The following is a 16,078-nucleotide window of genomic DNA, read 5'->3' as shown; positions in this document are numbered from 1 at the left end:
TTTCCGTCTAGGGATTGTTTAGTCAGATTACTATTTCTCAGAATAGGATGGTGATAAGAGAGATGGCAGGTTTCTCACCAGCTTGATTTTTCTTGCCTCCCTCCTTCCTCAGAGGTGATCTGGTCTGGAGACTGGGACTAGTTGAAGGATTTGCTTTTCCCCATCCCTGTGGCCCTTTTTGCCTTGGAAACTCCATGGCTTTAGGAAATGCATGCTTAGGACTGATCCTACACCCGTTGGAATTCTAGGGTTTCCTACATGAGCAAGTTGAGCCAATGAGTATTATGTACTCAGGGGAAGTCACAGGAGGTGTCCCTTGTGCACAGGGGACTTTCATGGCCTTGCCTTAGAGGGAGAATAGCATGCTTGAAGACCTCACAAGTCCCATGTGGGAGGCTGTTGATGCTGTGCATTTAGGTGCAGATGAGTGGGGGCCAGAGAGTTAGAAAAGGCTTCCTAAAAGAAATTGGGCCTGCTTTGGCCTTGGAAGACAGCACGTTTGGAAGGTGGCAAAGAACAGAGGCAGGAAGATACTGAACCCTGACATTGGCCGAGGAGAAGGGTGCTTTTGCATCCTGGCATTGTGGGCCATGGCTGAAGCCGATTCCGGGTGCCCAGCGGGATGTCCCCTAAGTGGGTGCTGAATTGCTCTTTCCCTGGAGAGCCAAATAATGTATTAGTAGCATGTTACTTTGAACCTACAGTCAGGATCCAGAACAGAAATGAAAAGACTTTAGGCTTTGGATTGACATAGACCTCAGACTCCCATGCCACAGTGGGTGTCACCTAGCTGGAGCAGAGCTCCTCACTTGGGTCCCTCGAAGCTCTTTTCCCCGTTTATACCCAGGCTGAGGGTGTCTGAGAACAGAGGCAGGTAGGTCAACGGCCCCTGGGAAGGACTCTGATGGCCATAGTCAGGGGGGATGCGGAAAGGATGTGGAGAAACAGCCGAGTGCTCCGACTGCCCCGCCGCACGGGACAGGTGGCCCTTGTCTCCCGTGGGGACTGACATCTTCACTGGGCCGCCTGCGTGGTACAGCTCAGAATTAATGCGGGAAACATGTGTCCTGAGTCCCTGACAAGGCTTCAGTCACATATAGCTTACTCTCTTTAAAAACGTGAAAAAAGGCATATTGGGTTTTAATCCAAATTTCACAACCTTTTTTTTTTTTTTCAAGCTGGGTACTTCAGTTATGCGTAGTTTTCTGTTGCGTGGGGAGCTTCTCGTGGCCTGTGGGTGTTGCGCAGACGGTTTTCCGTAGGTGAGGGCGTGCAGCCCTCTTAGAGGCATTTCTAAAAACTTCCCAGGAGAGTCCCTCAGCTCCTGCGTTAGTTTGTCAGCCAGAGGGGGGGTGGGGGTTGCTGGCCGGGCGACCATGGCTGCTTTTGGGAAGTTCCTGTGCCCCTGGGGAGAGGACAGTGCTGGAGGAAGCGAGCACTGCCTGGCTTTTCCCCCTTGTTCAGTTCCCCTGAGCGAAGGCTCTCGAAGGCTGTGAGACGCATACACGTAGCATCGGCAGCCCCTGCCCCATCTTCCCTGCCCCATCCCTGAGCACTCCCTGGGGCCACCGGGGCTTTGGCACGGGCGGGCTTTGAGGGGGGCCGCGGACTTGCCCCAGTGTGGAGAGCGTCTGCCGGCGGCCTGTGCTGGAAGGGGGCTGGGTGTGGGGTGTGCACCCGGCAAGGAAAGCCTGCCAGAGCTGGGCATGGGCAGACACCCCATGTCCGGGCAGCACAGTGCATTGTCTGTGGTTTGGGGGTGGAGAGGTTGGGAAATAGGGCCACCGGGCTCCCATTCAGCTCTCCCTCACCCGCCTAGCAGGCCCTGGCTGAGCTAGTGGGATCCCCTGGGCTCCTCCTTGCGACCTGGCTGAACGGAAGAGCCAGACCCAGCAACCACAAGAGGGTTTGCTTTGAAGACGGGCCTGAGAATAACCTGTGGGGTGCCTTTTAATTTTTAAATTTTGATCCTGGAAATCATTCTCTGCTGGAATCCAGGAGCCGAGAGATGTTTTCATGTCCATATGGGAGCGTGGGAGGAAATATTTGCACGCCAGCATGTCTGTTGTGCATGAACTGGGACATTTCAGTGTGGAGGGGCGTCTTATCTCACCAGGCCCAGAGCCTCCAGAGAGGCACGGGGCGGGAGGTGGGATGGGTGCTTATGAGGGCAAGTTTTTGTGTGTGCGCACACATATCATCAGGCCCTGGAGAGTCTCTGGATAGAAGGGGGCGGTGGAGAAGAAGTGCTTGCCCCACTTTGGAAAATACCAGAGTCAGAGGTCAAGGAGGAGACTGCTGATTGGAAGCCACTGGGCAGACTTGTCCAGAAGCGAAGGCTCTCGAAGGCTGTGAGACGCACACACTCCCCGGGGCCACCGGGGCTTTGGCACGGGCGGGCTTCGAGGGGGGCCGCGGACTTGCCCCAGTGTGGAGAGCGTCTGCCTGCAGCCAAGGGGACTTCGGCACAAAGACGTATGCCACAAAACGTCAACTCAGGGACCACTTCCCTTGCTCGGGGGGCTGCTCTTGCACTCACCCGAGTCTGGGCGTTCTGAAGCTCTTCTGTATGCTTCCCCAGCCCACGTTTATTCCAGTTAGCTGCGGTGGAGCTTAGGGTTTCTGTCTGCCTGGCTCAGGAGCAGCTCCTTGCGTCGTATCCTTGCACTCCCAGGGCTGGGCGGATGGGGGCGCTCCAGTGTGGGAGTGATGACAAGTGAGTAACTGAACGACGAGGGCTTTCAAAATGTGGGTTTGCTCTTAGGACTCTTCTACTTCCATCATACGGGATTAGTCTTGCCAGATTCCCCCCGCCTCCTGGGAGTGTACGTATCGAGGTTGATACTCAGCAGCAACTGAGCAGATCATGGATCGAGGCGCTGTTGGGATATAAGTGAGAAGGCTGGGCCACGACTCTGCTCTCAAGGAGGTTAGCTGATTGACTTCTAGATCGTTTTTAGACTTCGTGCTAAACAAGGGGAGCTGAGCAGTGGGTTGACAGAGTGTCCCACTGATAAGTTAGAGGCTGCGTTGTCTTGCTGTAAAGTGAGCGTCCCTGAGCCACGTGGAGAGTTACGGTGGTCATCCAGGCACAGAGGGCAGCCCTGTCCCGGCGCCCAGACTGTTGTCAGTAATCCTTGTCACCGCACCCACTTAGCAGGGGCTGGGAAGGGGAATATAAAGGGCAAGATCAAAAGAAATTTGTGGGGCCGGTGTCGGTACCTACACTGTCCCATAGTGGCCACACATCGCAGGGAAAGAGCACAGGTTGGAGGCTTGTAACTCCAGACTGGAGTTCTCCTGTGTGGTAGATGCGTGCTGTGTGCCAGTCAGAGATTGTCGAACCTCAGTTGTCTTACCTTGAATGATTGTGGAAGTCAGACAAGATGGTACATGAAAAACCCATGCTGTATTAGTACACGTTTCTCTTTGAAGCGGTGAGTGGCCTGCATCCATGACCAAGGGCAAGTTCTTCTGCCGCCAGTCGGGGAGTATGGGCGCCCTCCCGCCCCGCCCTCCCCCTTGGTGGTGTTACCTCTTCTCTGTTCCTCTGCTGCTGTCCGAGGGGCCAGACAGGTGACAGAGTAGAGGTTGCAGGACATTAGAGCAGAGAGAGTCCCCTCTGTACACCCCTGTTGTCCAAGAGACGGAAGGCCTCACAGACCAATAAAGGCCAAAGTCTCAGCTGAGGGCTCGGGAAGGGGTGTTGCTTCCTCTGAAAGAGGGAGCTCCAGCTGGCTTGGGACCGAGAGGACAGACCCCAGAGGAGGGATCAGGATTCACCAATGTCTACAGCCAGCATCTTTCATGTGCCCTCTGTCCTGTGTGGTTGGTTGTAGCTCGTTTTGATCCATGGAGAACCCAAATCCCAGCCTTCCCTACAGCAGGGGCCGTGAGGCCTACGGGGAGACCCTGCGCTGGGACCTGAGAACCTGAACCTACACTTTGTTCTTTCGCCCATTAGCCCTGCCACCGTCTCGAAGTCTCTCGACCATTCGGGGATCCTCAGTGTCCTCTTCTGTAAACTGGGGAAAATAGGAAAGTTCTGTGCAGCCTGAACAAATCTGAGTTACAACTGATTCCTTTCTCAGCTGTTGGCTAGATGGGGTGCAGTTCATGGCGCAGCCTGGGAGAAGGCCAAGAAGCCACTCGACGACTGAACTGTCTCACCTTTAAATTCTCATCCTGCTCTGACAAATGGTGTGGTAAAATCCAGGGGCCCGCCATGATGGGAGGTTACCCGTGGTGCTCTGCTGTTCTACCTGACTCCAAAAGAGGATTTTTTTGGTCACTTGGGACCTGGTTCTTCAGGGAAAAAGCATTGCATTAATTTTGCCTTCTCTTCTCAGTATCCAGCGAGCAGCATTGGTGGTTCTGGAAAATTACTATAAAGATTTCACCATCTATAACCCCAATCTCCTAACAGCCTCCAAATTCCGAGCAGCCAAGCACATGGCCGGGCTGAAAGTCTACAATGTAGATGGTACGTGACTTGAAGTGGTGTCTCTGGTTGGTGGGTGTGGGGGGCACATGTCAGGGCAACTCTTTAGCTTAAACTTTATGGTCCATTTGGTTCTTCTTCCCCTCAGTGTCCATCTTTATTGTACATTCTCAATTCAGAACAACTCTTCTCTTCTCTCCTCTTCTCTTCTCTCTTCTCTTCCTTTTTCTTTCTTTTCTTTTTTTTTTTTAAGATTTTATTTATTTGACAGAGAGAGAGAGATACAGTGAGAGAGGGAAAACAAGCAGGGGGAGGGGGAGAGGGAGAAGCAGGCCTCCCGCTGAGCAGGGAGCCAGACATGGGGCTTGATCCCAGGACCCTGGGATCATGACCAGAGCCGAAGGCAGACGCTTAACGACTGGGCCACCCAGGCGCCCCTTTCTTTCCTTTTCTTTTCCTTTTCTTTTCTTTTCTTTTTCTTTCTTTCTTCTTTCTTTCTTTCAGCAAACATACTTTCAGAAGAATGTTGATTTACAGTCTACACATGTGGGAGGTTCATTTATTTTGGGATTTTCTGATTGAAAACAATAGTGATGTGTGTTTCCTGCCTCCTGCTGGGAACATCTATGGAAAGCTGCTTTTCAAATTTTGGATAAGTTACTCAAAGACTCAGCTCCCCAGATCCATGAAGTCAGTAACTCTCAGTAGTTCAGGCATCTGGTGAGATACTTAAAGAGATTTCTCAATCCTGGCTAGGACCTGGGGCTGAGTGGGTGGCAGGAGGCCAGAGGCCAGGCTGACGACATCAGAGCTGCATTTCAGGCTATCAGATAGTTAAGTGCAAGGAACAAGACACAGTGTCATTTCTTGCTGGATGCCTTGGGTCAGGGCAAGAGCTTTATAGACCCTCGAAGAGGATCATACTATTAGCAAGTCAAGTGATTTATGGATGGTGTCAATTTTTCATGGCCATATCCTCCCCATTTTGGCGGGGGCAGGTGGGGGTGCACTTTATGAGATGTGTGCTCTGTTGGGATTCCCAGAGGATTGGTAAATTTCACCTGTGATCTGAAAACTTACTGAAAATTCCCACTAGTGAAACCAAGTCATTAACTAAGTAGTTGATACAGAAGAAAGCATGTGATCTGCCTTGTCCTTCTGAAAAGTTAAGGCAATCTGTGGTCAGGGGAACAGTGGGGAGTTCTAAGTCTGCATGTCACAAACGGGCCATATTGCAAGTCCTCAAATACTTTTTTTTTTTTTTTTAATTAAGCGTTGTGACTACCGTGACATTCCAGCATGGCTTGTCGTCCTGTGCAGTGTCTCCTTCTCCCTTGACTTTCTTTTTTCTCTGTCCTTGTTCTCCCCATCCCTCTCGTTCTCTCTCATTGTCTTGTTGCTGAAGTGTGATGCTCTAGCTACCCTTATGGCCAAACTGAAACTTGATGTAACAGATGGTGAGTAACATCTTCAGCATTCTCTTGTGTGTTATTTTTGGCCAATATTTTCATTGTCCAGCATTCTTCATCTCCTCCTGTGTGCTTTTTCCATTTGCACCCATCAGATTGGGTTTGGGGGAGATTTCCTTCCTCTCATGAGCATAGCGAATGTGAGGCAGGAGTGCTCTTCACCCTTCTGGAAGTTTCTTTTGAGATTGGTGGATATGCTTCTCAGGGGGTGGGTGGACGGTATCGACAGACCGTGGTACTCGTTTCCCGCTCTGTTTTGCAGCCCCATGGCATTAAAACTGTTCTTCCTCCACTGTCCTTCCCCGAAGGCCCCAGTAACAATGCCACTGGTCAGTCCCGGGCCATGATCGCTGCAGCTGCTCGGCGCAGAGACTCAAGCCACAACGAGTTGTATTATGAAGAGGCAGAGCACGAGCGGCGGGTGAAGAAGCGAAGAGCGAGGTCTGTTGCCTGACCCCCCCTTTCCCCAGCCCTGACACTTAACACCCTGTCATAGCGGACTTTTTACTTTTTTTATTTTTTTTTTTAACCGCTAGAATGAAATCTGAGTGTATAAACGTGAGCCGCTCAAGCCTCAGGAGTGTATCCTGCTCCGTTGTTTCTCATGCACCAGCGTGACCAGGAAGGCTTATTAAAGCGCAGATCTGAGGTTCTGGGCCCCACCTGCAAAAGTGACTTACTCACCTTTCTGTGGGGCTGGAGTTGGGCCTCAGAATTTGCATGTCTTCCAAATTCCCAGTTGATGCTGAAGCTGTTGGCCCCCGGCCCACGCTGGATTGAGGGGGATGCAGCTCTGCTTCTGTAGCACCAGCCCCCTCTCAGTGCGTGCAGAGCCTTTTGTGGCCAGATTTTGAGGAATCTTCGAGCTCTTTTCATCTAAGCCTTCGTTGTAGAGATGGAAGGATTGAAGTGAGTCCGCCAAGCTCCTTAGTGGCAGAATTGAGAACAGAGGTCAATCTCCTAGTCCCAGGGCTCCTTCCCCCTCACCCCTGTAGCCCTCCTGCCTTCCTTTCTCCCTCCACCACCCCCCCCAGCCATCTGGAGTGACCGCTACGGAGGTGAGCCTTGGGTGAGCTGGCGGCAGGCTGGGACACAGAGGCGGGCAGGAGGCCTCCCAGGCCCTGAATGACCACGCTGTTGTCCAGCCTGGCAGCAGCCATCATCCTGATGACCGTCTCGTTGCCCCCCCCCAGGCTGGTGGTCGCGGTGGAGGAGGCCTTCGTCCACATCCAGCGCCTCCAGGCCGAAGAGCAGCAGAAAGCTCCAGGGGAAGTGATGGACCCGCGGGAGGCGGCGCAGGCCATCTTCCCCTCCATGGCCCGGGCTCTGCAGAAGTACCTGCGCACGACACGGCAGCAGCACCACCACAGCATGGAGAGCATCCTGCAGCACCTGGCCTTCTGCATCACCAACAGCATGACCCCCAAGGTGCGACCGGCCACCGAGCCGGCCGGTCCTGTTGGCGGCTGTGCCCGGGAGCGATGGACTCAGAGGCTCTCTAAAGCCCCGACTCATGAGAATTGCCGGTTCCCACTTGCTTTACATGATTTGGGTGCGGTGGTTTTTTGAAATTGCCTTTTGAGAGCCTCTAGCTTCAAGCAGAGGAAAGACTTTCACAGTAGAGGTGGCAGTTAGGGCCGCTCTGTGGGCTCTGGAGCCGAGCTGACGCTTTCCAGCCTGGCTCCTCCCGCAACGAGCTGGTCACCTCGGGCAGATCGCTTACTGGCTCTGTGCCTCACTTTCCTACTCTGTAAATGGGGGCTCGTTGTAATACCTACCTCACTGGGTTGCGGTGGGAACTAAAAGAGTTCATGCGGAGTGCTTAAAACAGTGCCTGCCATATAAATGGCTGTTCTTAGTGGCAGAAAGGATGCCATCACCCCGTTAGGCATTTTGGACATCATGGGGTTAGTTTTACTTGAGTGGTCTCTTGAATTACAGTATGAGCACACTTTAGGGAGATTGCCGGAAATAGCCATGTAGCTAAGAGAGGGGTGGGGCCGAGGAAGCAGAGTAGAGTAAGGGTTAGTAAATGACCTGCCATCACACAGAGGGGGCTTCAGATCCTGGCTCCACCAATTGATTGGGTTGTGACTTTGTAGAGGTCACTCTATATTTGTTTCCTCTTTTATAAAATGGGGATAATAGTAGCATCTCCCTGATAGGGTTGTTGCGTGAAAATTATATTCAATATGGCAACATGACATGTCGATCACATGGTAGAGCGTAAACGAGCTTGGCGTGGAGTGCACATGGAGTGGCTTTTGGTATAAGGACCCATGTTCATGTGTGGCCCCATACATGTACAGCATATGGTTGCATTGTCACCAGGAACAACCCTTAGGAAATACTCAGTTGGAATCTGTAAAGGTTTCCATATGCTTCGGCTCACTAATCCCTCTCCTAGAATCAGATACATGGACAAGTAATAACGAAGGTGATTTTTGCAAAGTAATCTGGGATAACTCCAAACTGGACATAACTTAAAAACAGAACAGTGGCTTATAAATTATGGTGTATCACCTATGAAAAATAGAAGAATCTTCATTAGAATATTAAGTTACAAAAAACAGAAGGCAAAAAAGTACGGAGAGCGTGTTGCCAATGAGTACAGTATACATGTGCGAAGTGGTAGCTCGTATCACATAGAACAGAAGCCATTGTTTTCCTTTTCTCAAGATCTTTTAGTTTCCTGGTTGCTTTCATTTTCGTTTAAAAAAATGTATACTTTTCTGAATTAAAAGTAATCGATATAGAATTAGAAATCCAGGCACTAAAGAAAAATATAATGGGGGCCCCTGGGTGGTGCAGTCGGTTAAGCGTCCTTCTCTTGCTTTCGGCTCAGGTCGTGTTCTCAGGGTCATGGGATCGAGCCCCGTGTCAGGCTCCACGCTCAGCACAGAGTCTGCTTGGGATTCTCTCTCTCCCTCTCCCCTTCTCCCCCATGCTCACACATGTGCTCGCTCTCCTCAAGTAAATAAGTGAATCTTTAAACAAAAGAAAAGGAAAAGGAAAATATGTGCAAAGGGAAGTTTCCATTCTCCTCCCCTAAACAGTTCTTGGTGATGAGTTGGTGTGTATGCTTTCAGAGGTGTGTGTGTGTGTGTGTGTGTGTGTGTTTAAAGCAGAAGTGGAAGAAAAGCAAACCACAAATGGGAGTTCATACCACACACACAACTTGGAAACTTGCTTTCTTCACTTAAAACTATCTCTGCACAGTTTTTCCCTGTCAGTACTTCCAGATCTCTGTCATACAGATCTAATCCATTCTCTTCAATAGCTGCATCTCATCCCGCTGAATACCATGATTTGTGTAACCGATGCTTACGACGCACATTTGGATTAACATCTTTCGGTAGTGTAAACCAGGACTTGGCTGTTTTTGTTAATCAAGTTTTATTGGAACACAGCCACACCCTTTTATTGCCGTATCATCTATGGCTGCTTTCTCTCTACACAGGCTGAGTTGAGCAGTCATGACAGAGTGTGGCTTGTGAAGCTGAAAATATTTATGTTAGAGAAAAGTTTGCCAACCCCTGGTCTAAACAGTGTTGCAGCGAGTATGTTTTTCACATACATCTTTGTGCATCTGTGCAAGTATTTCCAAAGGAGAAATTTCTGGTACAGGAACAGCTAGATCAAAGGTATAGAGACTGCCAAATTGTCCTTCCAAGGGATGTTACTCTTTTAAACACTTCTGCCTCTGGGATATGATTCTGTTTATTTCCCCCACACACTTGATGTATTGGGTGTTACCATTCTTTTTACTCATTGCCTACATAAGAGGCAAAAAAAAAAATTTTTGTTATTTGAATTCATGTTTCATGAATTACTAATGTGGTAGAGCATCTTTTTGTTATGTTAATTTTCTATTAATATCTATTATCCTATAAATTATCTTATTAATTTCAGTTTTCTCATTGCTGAGTTGTTTCTTATGATTCACAAGAGCTATTTTTGTATTAGAAGTGTATTTAGGCATGGCTCTGCTTTCTGTCTTAAGATCTTTTCGTTTCCTGGTTGCTTTCATTTTCGTTTAAAAAAATGTATATATGTTTACAGATAGAATATATGCTTACAGATCAGAAATCACGTAGTTGGCGGCAACAGTGAGGTGTGGATGGAAGGGGATACCTCGTAGAAACTGGCCTTGACCTGTGTCTAGGACCAGAGTGACAGATCCCAGTATATCCTGTCTGAATCACTGGCTCCCTCTTTCTTCCCTTTTCTTGTAGCTAAATCAGCGTATTTATTGATTTAATGCACACGCCATTGAGCTCCTATTATGTCCAGGCACATTGGAAATTCAGATTTAAAAAATAGTTCCTGCCCTCCAGGGGGGTAAATTCCAGTGCGGGGGGACAGACACGCATGTCCACAGTGATCGTTAGGAAAGTAGAGGTCACCCGGGAGTCAGGCCAGTGATTATAAGCACTCGGAGGAGGGTGTGTTAATCTGCCCAGAGGCTCAGGGGGTGGTCTGAGGAGAATTGAAGGCCCAGGAGGAATAATGCATGTGGATGCCGTGAGTGGGTGGGGGGTCCAAGACCTCCCACAAGCTAAGCACCGCAGGAGCAGGGGACTTGTGAGAAGGACAGGGATGTGGGCTCTGGCATCCCTCGGACCTGCCCTGTGCCCACTTGATCCCACAGGAAATCACCATTGCCCACACTCGTTGGGCTTACCTCGTGCCATTAGATGGTTAGAGACAGCCGTGTCATCCTCGCCTCGGCCCTGTGAGGAGCTGTTAACTGTCCTCATTTACAGACCAGACAAATGACTTGTCCAAAGCCACACAGCCCGTGAGTGGTGGAGCATGCATTTTTGTGCGTGCGTGCAAGTATATCCTTTCACTTGTTCAGCTTCCAGTTCCCAGTGCCTCTCTGTGCCCGGCCCTTGCCCTGAGAAGCTTTTGGTGTGGGAGCAAGCAGACCTAGCACAGGTACAAGCGGTGACACGTGCCGTGGGGCCATGCCGTGGCCGGGCTGGTGCCTCGGCAATGACCTCCGGGCAGACGGAGATGCCAGGCACCCCACCTGCCCGCCTCTGGTTGGAAGTTGGCAGAGGGGAGTGAGAAAGTCCAAGGAGGCTTCCCTCCCCAACAAGGACTCCGTTGGGAGGGCCTGATGGGAATACGGCCTGATTCGCTGGGCTCTGTCTTGGTTTGTTGGGAAACATTTTCATCCGTATAAGATGGGTGTGCCCCTGACATCACTGCCCTTGGCACAGGGTATTTCTTCTCTGACGGCCTTTGTCCTCCTTTTTCAGGCCTTTCTAGAACGTTACCTCAGCGCGGGCCCTACCCTGCAGTATGACAAGGAGCGCTGGCTCTCTACGCAGTGGAGACTGGTTAGTGATGAGGCTGTGACTAACGGATTGCGGGATGGAATCGTTTTCGTCCTGAAATGCTTGGACTTCAGCCTCGTGGTCAATGTGAAGAAAATTCCATTCATCATCCTCTCGGAAGAGTTCATAGACCCCAAATCTCACAAATTTGTCCTTCGCCTACAGTCTGAGACATCGGTTTAAAAGTTTTATATTTGTGCTTTATTACAAAAAAAAAAAAGAATATATATAGAGAGATATATATATGTATACCAGAGGGGCATCTTTTTTTTATTATTATTCTTCATTGCTGACTGAAACTGGCAGATGATAGACCAGTGTCCTTCGACCATCCGCACTTTACTCGGAAGGAAGCAGGGGATTGTCCACCCTGGCAAAAAGCGACTGATGACATCTGACTTTTGTGGATGGGACTTCTCACGAAGCCGTTCCCTGGCGTTTCTGTGACAGCTGTAAACCAAAGTAGAGCAGGTGGCTCTCGGGAGCCTCGCCTTAGGGCAGCTAGTCCCCGCCTTTCGTCCAGGGCCACGCCCTCCTGTTGCTTCCGGCCCGCCCCCTCGTCGACCTCCAGGGGGACGCGCCTTCCTCTGTTGCGGGGCACCGGACACGGCATGTCCACGTAGGTGCTCGTGTCCGTGAACGTCCAGTACCACATCACCCACGGGAGCCGTGGGCCCTTCCGGAAATGGCTGCCTTCATCTTTGTTCTTTGTTGCCTTAGGTTCTGCTGAGAAAGGTCACAACAAAAAATGTGCACTGGCAGTCGACAGCTCTAAATGATTTTATTTTGTTTTCTCCCCCAAAGAGAAAACCTCCCTGTCCTGTTTCTGACCGTCGGCCTAGGTTTGAGCAGGTGGCCCTTTCCTGACCCCGTGATGGCGCACCCGTCTCCCTCCATCAGCCCTCCCCTGCACGCACTGCACCCCCACCTGGCTGGTGGCCCTGGCCAGGAAAGCCCAGCCTGCAGAGCTGCCCTGGACCCGGCTCTCCATGTGTGCTCACGGGCTCTGTGCACTGTCTCCCGTGGGTGCCATGGACTGTTTGCATAGGGAAGCATAGCATGCCAACCAGGTCGAACACAGGGACAGCAAGCCTGCCAGATTGTCCCTTTTCGGCTACAGCGGGAGCCCCTCCCCTCCCAGTTCTCCTCCCCACTGCTCACAGGGACGGGGGGGGGGGTGCGGGGGGACTGACGCCGCGACTCAGGGACTGGCAGGTGCAGCTTGGAGCCTCTGATTTCCCAGGGAGAGAAGTCCTCACAAAGCTTCGTGACCTAGCTGCTCTGCCAAGGGAGACCAAACAGTGCCCACTGCAGGGACAGCTCCTGCTGTCTGGTCCCTGATTTCTGACCACCATCACTGTGCAACTCATGACCTCTGCCACTTACTACCAGGGAAGGGGCTGCTTTGGCGCTGGTGTTGGAAGTCCTTGTAGTTACTGCTAAGTGGGGGAGATGGAAGGGGTAAGCAGCAGAGCTTGGGGAAAGGAAAGGTAGGGAGCCGACCTGAGGATCCTGGGGGGCAGGTGGCAAGGCTGTGGGGGAGTTCCTGTCTGTGCCTCCATTTGCCTTCCTGTATCCACGGCCAGCCTTTACAGAGTATTCGCCCTTGCTACCCCAGGGATCAGGGATAGCCAATCACCCCCCTTTAGACAAGAAGGACGCTGTCAGAATGCTCTTTGTGTTCGCGAGGACCCTTTCTGGTTTGTGCATTCCAAAAGTGGTGCAGTGTTTGTGTGTCGTTTTTTTAAATCCACATGGGCTTTGGATATTTGTAATACACCTGTACCTGCAAAAGTAAACAGCACTCTTGACCCAACAGCCTGCAGCTCAAAAAGATGTGTTGGAACAGAAGAAAGGAGGAGGAACCAGTCGGTATGGCGTGGAGGCAAGATGCGCTGTGTAACTACGTGGTTCTGTTTGTGGAAAACACATACCATGTAACCATGGTGCTTTTGTTCTTCTTAGTTTTTGAACTGGACATTCCTTATGCTGATGATGTCTTTCTCAGGAAATATATTTTGGGAGATAGGGCAAGGGATGGTGAAAGCGTATGGGACTTTGGTTGGGTCACGGTTGTCATGCCCCAGACTAAGTGTGTCAGAGGCTTCTGCATCAGGAGCCCAGCAGCTGGAGATGCCATAAGGACTTCCTGTGGGTCGTATACAGAATATTTTGTTCATGACGATACTATTCGTCTGCATTCTAAAATACCGTGCTTCCAAACCCTGTCTTAAGTTACCAGGCCAGAAGGGGTTAAGATAGAGTCATTGCTTTGGTGCCTGTATTCCCAGCAGGGTGAAGAAAGGTTTAAATTAAGGAATTTATTTTCTCTCTACCCCCTTCTCTGTCCCCCAGTCTTTGCATAGGAGAATGTCAGACTTCCTGAAATTATTGTTTCAGTTTTAAATTGGATATCGATTTTTTTACACTGACTTTGTATTGAGTCCCTTTTGAAGGAATAACAAAATAAAATGCAGGATCTTTGTATAAAGCCTTTGCACTTCCAAAATCTTAATAACTTGAGTTACTGGTGCAGTGGGAACAATGTAAATGGCATTAAAAAGATTTAGGGTTTCAGAAAGCTGCATCACCCAGTCGAACACGATGCGTTTTTATTTCAGTCCTTGGAACCAATGGGCCATTCATTTTAAGAGAGGGTGAGTTGCCCCAGGGCTAGTAAAATATGTGAGACTTCACAGTGGAGGAGGCAAGATTTCATTTGCCTTAAATGTTTATAGATTTTCTGTAACTTTCAACCTAAGTTATTAAAACGTGAATGTTAAATGTTCAGAGTAGAAGACCCTAGTGACAGGCGCATCCCCTGGTGGTGTTTTAGCCGGTGGCTGACTTTGGTTCCTCAGTGTATACTTCTGAAGGTGGTGATAATTCTTAATCATCCACGAACTGAATGTTAAAACATCTGCATGCTTAGAGTTGGAAGGAACTTTAAGGTTTTATAGTTTACCCATCCTTTGCATTATCAGTGAAGTCAAACGCATGATACTTTTGCTAAAGTCCATCCTAAGGTAAGCCCTTGAGAAAATGCTTGAGCAGGTTTTTGCCCGGCTGTCATCATCCCCCTTCTCCCTCTCTGTCCTTCGCTTTCACGTCTACCGACAGATCGAATTCTGTTCAGAAGTGGGTGGATGTATGTGGTCCCCGGGGGGTGTGTGTGCGCGTCGCATTGGGGTGCTTTGCTGGAGTTGGAGCTCCTTTTCCGTGGGGCGGTGGTGGCTGGGCTGGTGTTGGGGGGCGATGAGATGAGGTGTCCCCCTCCCCTTTCACCATACTTGCGGCTTCTCTTCATTCTGCATGCATGTATTTCAAAAGGGCTGTAGCTCTGCGGCAAGCCCCCTGCCTGTCGGGATGGCAGACGTCCTTACCCTGCCCCTCTTCGTCCCACCCCCCCCACACACACACACACCTGGGGAAGTGTTAGTCACACTGTGAAACCAAGAGAATCGGGTCCTTGGTTCACACTCCCTCTGGCTGGGTCCTGCGATGTCAGGCTCCTTCAGTGGGGACACATACTTGGTGGTGGTATGCGTTTCCATGTATGTGTGCATGGCTCTGAGTGTGATTACCCCAGGGACGGCACGCTCGTATGTTAGCCATCTGTCGCTGGTGGGTGTCCTGTCAACAGGTTAACTTACACATGTGTTAAGGATGAGTGTCTGTGTTTCTACCCTGTGCCCTATGGTGGAGAGATTTCCTAATGGCACCCATCTTTTGGAAGGCTGCCAGTTTACTTCTCCCTTGGCTCCTTTATTCCTCTCCCTCCGTGACACTGGCTTCTCCCCAGGAGTAAATGGCTTTAGCATAGAAGAGTCTTCTGGAAAGCTTGACATCCTGCAGGCAATCCATTAGACTCTTTCTTGCCTTAGGACCCTGTGACGTGAAAACAGCAAGAAACGGAAAGGTCAAGCTCTGTGATAATTACAGCTCCAACTTTACTACCCTGGAAGCCTTACTATATATTTCTCAGTATAACTTAAAAATTGAGCTTCATAAAAAAACATAACACTGATGACTAAAAGTAGCACAAAAATGTTAACATAATATTTAAGTAGTCCCGCAGAGATCCTTCCTGCGATTGTAAAGTGATGTAAGTATTTCTGGTAGCGTTTATGCTTTATGGATCTTGTTACAAGAAAATAATAAATTACTACTGTGAATTTACTATGTAACCTTGTGGTCATATTCCATCATAAATAAAAGATGAATTGTTCTGAAGCCCATATTACAGTCCTTGAATGGTATTCAGTGCAGTAGTAAACCGAGGTAGTTTAGACACTACCGTGAAGTTGCCATTTTGCACTTTATCCAAGTGGATGCTGAGACAATTAGATTGCGGGGCATGTTCTTGACAAATCGTATTCTGGTCAAGTGAGGAAGAGAAGGGTACCAATACGCATTTACCCAGTATTGTGTGTTTAGGTGCTGTTCTAGAACGGGAAGTCCTTTGAGGCAGGGTTCTCTCAATTGAACAGGTGAGGAAGAGGACGATCAGAGAGGGAGGGACTTGTCCCGGGTCTCATGGCTAGTGACCGGGATTTCAAATCTAACGTCTGATTCCAGCCCCTTGCTCACTGCACCCTGAGGTGCCGATCTAAATGATCTGGCATTTTGGAACGTGGAGAAGGAACGTGAGGACACTTAACCTGGACTCAGAACCTGGGGTGAGGGTTCCTCCGAGGTGGTGGTGGGGCCCCTTCTGTCCTTGCATTTTGCACCAGAGCTGTGGCCCCTGGGGAACCTCTCCATTGTGCAGGCGGATTTCTCGGGATTTCTAATGGAAACAACTTGAGAATGCCCCTCCCCCA

General features: G+C 50.0%; 1 protein-coding gene across 3 annotated transcripts in view; it reads left to right on the top strand.

The window, feature by feature from the left end:
* The window catches only part of VANGL1 (VANGL planar cell polarity protein 1), a 51,226-nt gene extending 35,731 nt beyond the window's left edge, over positions 1-15,495 (top strand). For all 3 annotated transcript variants that reach the window (XM_034990220.1, XM_034990221.1, XM_034990222.1), the window contains 4 exons: positions 4,350-4,483; positions 6,219-6,351; positions 7,104-7,338; positions 11,178-15,495. In XM_034990220.1, the coding sequence (XP_034846111.1) occupies positions 4,350-4,483; positions 6,219-6,351; positions 7,104-7,338; positions 11,178-11,438 (763 nt within the window). In that variant the 3' untranslated portion in view covers positions 11,439-15,495. The remainder of the gene's footprint in view (positions 1-4,349; positions 4,484-6,218; positions 6,352-7,103; positions 7,339-11,177) is intronic.
* Positions 15,496-16,078: the final 583 nt, after the last annotated feature.

Source organism: Mirounga leonina, unplaced genomic scaffold, assembly GCF_011800145.1.
Source record: "Mirounga leonina isolate KUSES-001 unplaced genomic scaffold, KU_Mleo_1.0 Mir_507, whole genome shotgun sequence".
NCBI classification, from domain to species: Eukaryota; Metazoa; Chordata; class Mammalia; order Carnivora; family Phocidae; genus Mirounga; species Mirounga leonina.
The sequence above is the reverse complement of the archived record's forward strand: the minus strand, read 5'-3'. Positions and strand labels throughout refer to the sequence as shown.